Here is a 7,132-nt window from a genome sequence, read left to right as displayed (position 1 = left end):
CATGAGGTCTACCACCTTTTTGTTCTTCCCTATTGGAAGAGGCCTTTATCATCCGGATTATAGGCACTTGTGTCGCAGCGTGTCTCAACATCTTGGGCAATATCTCTGTAAAAGTCCTCCGTTCGAGTATGGTACACAAAACTGTCCGTGTCCATGTAATAGAGTTGCAATTTGCTGCCGTATTTGGGCTGCATATAGTCATAAGGGAACTCATACGTGACTAGCTTCGACATGTCCAATATAGCCTGGTCTATATATACAGGCTTGTTCATTTTGACCTCCGTTTTGCTCATTTCAACGCCTAGGAGGTGCTTGCTGAACCGGCTTCCACCCTTGAAATCGGGCTTCATGACAAGCTTCATATACTTGTCCTCATTGGTGACCAGCTGGATGTTGCGGTGATTTTTAATATTCTCCATCGTCTTGCCAAACACGCTTAAATTCATCAGCTTGTATAAATCTTTCTCGAACTCATTTTTAACAGCCGTTCTCAACCTCGTGTTGTGATGTACCCTTTAAGCCATGGCTTCTGGTTGAATTGAATGACCCTGCGCACTGTCTTGAGTTCCAGCCCATGTTTTATAGCCTCATTTAGGGCTCTGGTATGTACCACATATCTACGTTTATCCCCTAAGTTCGGTACCAATTTCTCGACCCTGTTGATATGCATGCGTTCGGGCAAGAACGGCAATTCGTTATGCTTGTCATGCAACCTCTTCGGGTAGTCGATATCGACCTCTAAAATGTACCCGTGCTTATTGTCCCTAACGAGCTTCTCGATTCGCTTTTCTGTAAATGCCTCGGTATTTGATACCCATTTGAAGCCATCCGTGGGCAGGTCTTGACGCATCGCCCATCCGTATAGGTTGTTCGCATCGAGGTACTGTAGGTGGGAGGATTCAACCTCTGGATCGTACTGATCTCCCATGTACTTGTTGTTAGCCTTGGCATACCGGTGTACAGCCTGGGTTATACTTCCCCGGATACCCTTCTCGAACATCAGGAGCATGTCAGGGGCCGTGAGAAGCTCTAACCTTATCCCGGTATACTTGAGTGCTGCTTTCCAGGCCAAACCGGGTGCACTGTAGAAGTGCGAAGGATCAAGCTTGTAATTCGTCAAGCATACGTCTCGGAACGTTTCAAAAACTTCGGCTATTAGCAGTACGTCTGTGCTGAGGTACAAGTCGTGATAGTCGCCCATGGCAATGTTATCACTCTCCAGGGTAATACAATTCCATACCTTTTTTGCGTACGCATACTCATTGTCACTGATACCTTTCATGTTCAGCTTGCTGTAGAACGACTCCTTTGGAGGTAGCTCCAACTCTTCGAATCGCTGCCATCTATCCTTATACTTATAGGAGTACACGCCTTTTCGAAGCATCAGCCTGAAGGTATCATCTTTGTCGATGAAATTTGCCATGGATGGTACGTTTGCCTTTACCTGGTCCCGATTAAGTTGCTTCGTGGTATTCGAATCGCAATTTTTACACCAGAATTTTTCCATGCATTCGGCGTCTATGCCCTGGAATTCAAGATAGGTATCTGCACACTGGTGGCATTTCATACCGGCGGCGTTTATACCAATGAGGTTGCTTGCCAATTTGTCCAGGCTTGAGAGCATGAACCGACAGCTATCGATAAACCGAATCTCAATCTTCTTATACGTCTCACCATCGCCATATCCCATACCTCCAAGCGGTATATTGATTTTCACATTAAAACTGATATATTCCTCAGTATTCTCTGCTATGCAGCCAATGTCTTGCGTGTCGTATTTCTCGCCTAATTCCCGTATGAAGAGATGCGCGTCATACCCGCTTAGGTTGTGGAAGATGACGGGTATATGGCTAGGTATCTTGTATTTTAGATTACAGCTGTTATGGGCCGCGCCTCTATACAACCCTGTATAGTGACGATGGTCCCTAACTTTACGATTATTCTCGCAATCATCAAAGGGTTTTAGGAAGATGTGGCATTTCGATGCTTCTTCATGTTCTCTTTTCAGGACCTCTGTTAGAGGCATCATGGGTTGCTGTGGGTAGGTATAGTATAGTCTTTTCACTTCATCCTCTAGGTGGTTCACGAACCTCGTTACACAGTCCTCACCCCTGTATACTGTTAGGGGATCTGGTACACTTCCACAGGCAAAGGTACTATAGGTACACCAGCCAGACGGTACGTGCTTGCTTAGCTTTTCGGTTTTCGTACCCCTCGCATCTCCTACCGGGATAAGTAGACTCTCGAAGTCTGCAGAGATGGCAATGGGTACCTTGAAATGTTGTTGGCTATCCCTATAGTATTGCCATTTTTCAGCCTCTGTCGGCAACGTAATTTTAACGGCCTCGTGGTCCTTGCAGTAGCCATGGTGCTTGTGCCTCGATTCAACTGTAGGAAAGGCCTGTAGACAGTTCAGGAAAAAGTTCATTTCTGCCGTATTTTTCGAGGTCTCAATACCCAGGAGTCGCGATAGACTTTTGACGGCCGTGTAGTGAGTCTTTTTGTCATTGGTAATAAGCAATAGATTCACCTGCTTGCTCCGGTCAGTGTGATGCGATTGACGTAGGATGTCGATCCTCTTTCCCGTCACATACAGGACATTCACTGCAATGCCCTGGTTATTATCCTCAAACTTGTATATACTTTTAATGCTTGTAGGAAACTCTATACCCTGCCAATTGTAGAGGTCTACGTAGGGTCTCAGCTTACTGATTCTTTGTGGATCTCTTTCAATCTCGGTATGATATAAGGATGCTATGATGCCCCATTTAAAGCACTCCTCGTCTTCATTTTTTGGGTTAATGACAGCCTTCTTTGAGGCTACCTATTTGGGTAGTTCAATATAAGATGAACCTCTTCTTAGCCTCAATTTGTGAAAGCCCGCGCCAAGGTGTATGATTCGACTAATTGTAAAGCCACTCCGGGGTAGCGCGGGATTCTTCAACACCTGTTTTGATTTGAGCAAACATCCTATCCAGCATGTCGTCTACGTCGTTACCCTGGAAGATTGACGTCATGTTACTATGGAATTACTTCACCACCTCAATATACTCGTCGTTGCCCCCCTCCAAGTTCGTCCTCTTCCTCCACATTATCCATAGGGACAGCCGTATATATATATATATATATATATATATATATATATATATATATATATATATATATATATATATATATATATATATATATATATATATATATATATATATATATATATATATATATATATATATATATATATATATATATATATATATATATATATATATATATATATATATATATATATATATATATATATATATATATATATATATATATATATATATATATATATATATATATATATATATATATATATATATATATATATATATATATATATATATGAGAGAGAGAGAGAGAGTGAGAGACAGCACAGAGCCCGGATGCTGTTAAGTTTTTGTCCAGGTAAAACGCTCGGAAAATTTCATTCTTTCGAAAGCCAATGAAGATGCTTTATTTTAATCTCTGTCAATTAAATGACCAATCTGAACAGAGAGTGTACTCTTCGTGTGGCCAGAACATTCCGTGTGCGTCCATGACTAAAAGTGTTTACATTTTGCTGGTCGCCCCTTGCTGGTCTCTTTTGTTTGGTCGTAGTAGCTTTATTGATGGGGAGCTAAGCACTATTTTTTAAATTCGTGTATTTTATCAGGTAAGAATTATTTTATATGTAGCTAAGTGAGAAAGGTGTGCTGGCTAGCTAGCTATGGGGCCTTCGAAAATTTTTTTCCGGCTTCGTTAGCGGTATATCGCCGCTAAGGGGGGAGGGGGTCTGAAGCTTGAAAAAGAAATCCGCTAAGGATTGAGAAATTTTAAAAATTTGTTCGTGGCCTGAACATTCTTCGTCGTTCGTGAGCATAATTCCTCTTTTCATCAATTCCGATAACACTAACATTCTTGTTTGTATTATCAAATTTACAATGAATCATTGGCAGCCCTTGTGTAGTTTGTGTAGTTCTTCCATGACTGGACACTCAGCTCCTGTTCTTATGGGAAAAAGGGGGGTTAAAAATAAATTCCAAATGACACTTTGTGGGACTACTTCTATCAGATAAAAAGATATATATATTCGCACAGGATTTTTTTAATATTTTTTGCAGAAAAGTTGTCGAAACGTGACAAAAGTTTATTGTTGCTTGCACTGAGCAGTCGGTGAACCTGTAACAATATATAGTTAGCCGATGCAGGATAATTGTGCATAATTAGATGCTACGCCTAGTATAATTAGCTGTTAAAAGCTTCTTTGTGTTCTTTACAGCTAACTGCGTCTTTTCCATGTTTTTCCTTGAAATCAGAATAGTTTTGTTGTTTAATAATATAGACGACATATGTACTGCTTAGCTACAGTAAAATTATATCTTTTTTGCGAAATCGTTTCTTGTTCTTTTTCTTGGTTTTAATTGAAGCACAACTTTATGTTGATCTATATAAATATAGATGGCTATGGGGAAATCGATAACGAGGAAAAGTGAAAATTTAAGTAAAAAGATATATATCGTATAAGTAGCTGTATAAGCGACTAATTATACTGTACGCACCGCATATATTATTCTGCATAGATAAATAGAATGTCTGTATATTTTATATGGCTAGCCTTACAAATCCTGTCTATTATTTCCAGGAAAGGTCATAGCTTAGATAGGGAGTCCTAGTTCATGGCTATGGTAGCATTCACTCACCAATACTGAATTCCCGCCAAGGGGAATCGATCCCTGTTCTTCCGCACAAAGTGCCAGAGTTATAACCACCAAGATATGGCGCCATTAAAAACGGCTAACTATTCTGTTACTGGCTAATTATCAGTTCTCCTTGTGCCTAATTTGCTTGAAAATCTTTCTTGAGATCAACCCAAAGTATCACAAAATATTTTTCAAAGATTTCTTAGAAATGACTTGATTTTTAAAAATCTCACGAAATATACCTGTGCATCACATCGCATGGATTTGTATCTTTTTATTAAATTTCCTTTTTAAATCAAAGAGGCAAAGAGAGGTTAAAAAAGAGACAATATTTAAACAACCTGGTTTTAATGCAGTTTATGGTAAAATTGTATTCATGTTTCTTATTTTTAAAACGTACTTTCTTTTTCAGGTCAGCTGTTATCAAACCATGCACCAACAGCATTTTCAAAAAATTTTTAACAAGAGAGTAAATTTTAAAGGCCTTAAATACTGAAATGCTAATATGAATGTATGTATTTATTGCTGAATTATTAAACAATTAACTACTTCATCATTCAAATTGAGCTCGTTCAGTAGTAATTATAATCGAATCGTCACGTTTCTACATAGCAAGATTTTTGTATTCTGGAATTTCCAAAATTTTCCTGATCACTTTTAAAAATATCCAGTTAAAGTTTTAACTGTTATTTTAGCATACTTCATATAGCTATGTAAAATTTTTATTTTTTATTTATTGAGTTGTATTTTAACATTGCAGGTTAGTTACAAAAATAGTTAAGAATCGTGATACTCGTGATTTGTTTACCCCATAATTCTCCGTTTTCAAGGTCTATTTTAAATTTCAAAATCTTTCAGGCTAATGACGGAAATCTTAAAGCCGCAGGGCTTCTTGTTGTATATCAAACGAACTGAACTTTTTTGTGTCCAAGCAATGCGCCGTTACATGTAGTAGAAATTGCCATTAGCTAGCTATAATAACTTATAGCATGCTTTATTTTATTAAGGCATTATATATTTTCAGGCCATAGTCATGCTAGAAACATATTGAGAATAATGATCATAGCATTTGTCAAAAAAGTTAAGAACATCAGGCTGAAACTAAAACACACTATTCTTATAAAAACAGCGTGTATATCCTAGAGAAGAATTTACATAAACTGTAAAAAGTTATTTTTCCGTTGTTACTGTTTTTAACACTACAGACTGTGTAATTCAGTGTTGATGTCGTTTTAAAAAATCTAAACCTAAAACCTAAAGTTAAATCAATGTTTACATCTGTTACGTTGCCGTTTGAAATATATTCGATTCTTAAATTCGAAAACGCTGCATTGTTATCTTCTTTGATTTTATGCGTGATTTTCTTGATTATAAGTTTGGGTCTGTTCTTTTAATATTTTGGGTTGAAATATTTCGGTACTTATACAATATAACAAATGATTCAAGTTTTTATATTTCTCTTTTATGTGTTTTTAACTATTAATTTCTTATATTTTGAGTATAACTTTGGACTGAAAAGCTGATTTTGTATGACTTAACGAAAAATGTAATATTTGGTATCCCTTTTTTCCCTGGTGTAGTTCCGGAATGGCAAAGCAAGTACATCGGTTACATCTTACATCGGTTTAATGAAAGATTCAATGGATTCTTTCACGGGAATTCAGATAACTGTTAATTTCTTATATTTTGTGTAAAATATGGGTTGCTGTATGCAATAGACTGAATATCTGATTTTGGTATGACGAAATTTTGTAATAACTTTTTTTGTATAACTTGGCAAAATATGATGGATTTTTTAAATGTCTGATATACTTTTTTCCTTGGTGTACTTCCGGCATGGCAAAGCAAGTATAAATTTTAGCAGATTTCGCTTTTTAGGCAACGGTTGTTAGACGCCTTTGATTTTGTTGGACATTTTGCATTTTTTTTCGTTGTTGTTGTACCTGCTTATATTTTCAACGTTTTGGTTTCAACGGGTATAAATATAAAGTAACAAGAAACCAGGGCGGTTTGAACACTCACACGCTTTTGAACCTGACATTCTACCCTACTCATCGACCCGGACTTACTGCGTTCCTCTGGGTCTATTGTCCAATTTTCCTTCTATAAGATTCTGAAGATGTTAAGGATCGACGCATGCGCATAAGAACGTATATCATGGCTGCTGGCGCTCTCTCAATGTTTTAATTCCCAGTTCTCTATTCGAAGCGCGGTTCGTACAAGGGTTTGCTATCAGACTTAGTAGACCACGAGAACGCAGAGAAATGGTTTACGGATAGACTATGACATTCTGGCAGTTGAAAGAGGATTTTTTTTAGATTTTTCTGAGCTTAGTGAGAGTTTTATCGTAAGGGGGCAGCAACAGTGCTTGCATTTAGAGGGCAATAGACTGAATGGAAATAAAAGAC

General features: G+C 37.7%; 1 protein-coding gene and 1 long non-coding RNA gene across 2 annotated transcripts; one reads left to right on the top strand and one right to left on the bottom strand.

The window, feature by feature from the left end:
- Positions 1–490: 490 nt before the first annotated feature.
- On the bottom strand, positions 491–3,099 carry LOC130657804 (uncharacterized). Its single transcript, XM_057460801.1, has 2 exons — positions 3,052–3,099; positions 491–2,824 (listed from the first exon to the last, which is right to left on the bottom strand). Exons 1-2 carry the CDS (start codon positions 3,097–3,099, stop codon positions 491–493), a joined length of 2,382 nt encoding a protein of 793 aa, XP_057316784.1.
- A 267-nt stretch (positions 3,100–3,366) lies between these two features.
- LOC130657576 (uncharacterized) lies at positions 3,367–7,132 on the top strand. The gene is made up of 2 exons (XR_008985168.1): positions 3,367–3,697; positions 5,137–7,132. It is a non-coding gene; the product is annotated as an uncharacterized LOC130657576 (long non-coding RNA).

Source organism: Hydractinia symbiolongicarpus, chromosome 9 (genome assembly GCF_029227915.1).
Source record: "Hydractinia symbiolongicarpus strain clone_291-10 chromosome 9, HSymV2.1, whole genome shotgun sequence".
Taxonomy (NCBI): Eukaryota; Metazoa; Cnidaria; class Hydrozoa; order Anthoathecata; family Hydractiniidae; genus Hydractinia; species Hydractinia symbiolongicarpus.
This window is presented reverse-complemented; position numbering and strand designations above follow the sequence as displayed.

Excerpts from the sequence above, each read along its gene's own strand:
- LOC130657804 (XM_057460801.1), bottom strand. The coding sequence starts at position 3,099 with ATGGATAATGTGGAGGAAGAGGACGAACTTGGAGGGGGGCAACGACGA. Across the intron at positions 2,825-3,051 it reads TTGGAGGGGGGCAACGACGA|GTAGCCTCAAAGAAGGCTGT; the intron begins GTATATTGAGGT and ends CTACCCAAATAG.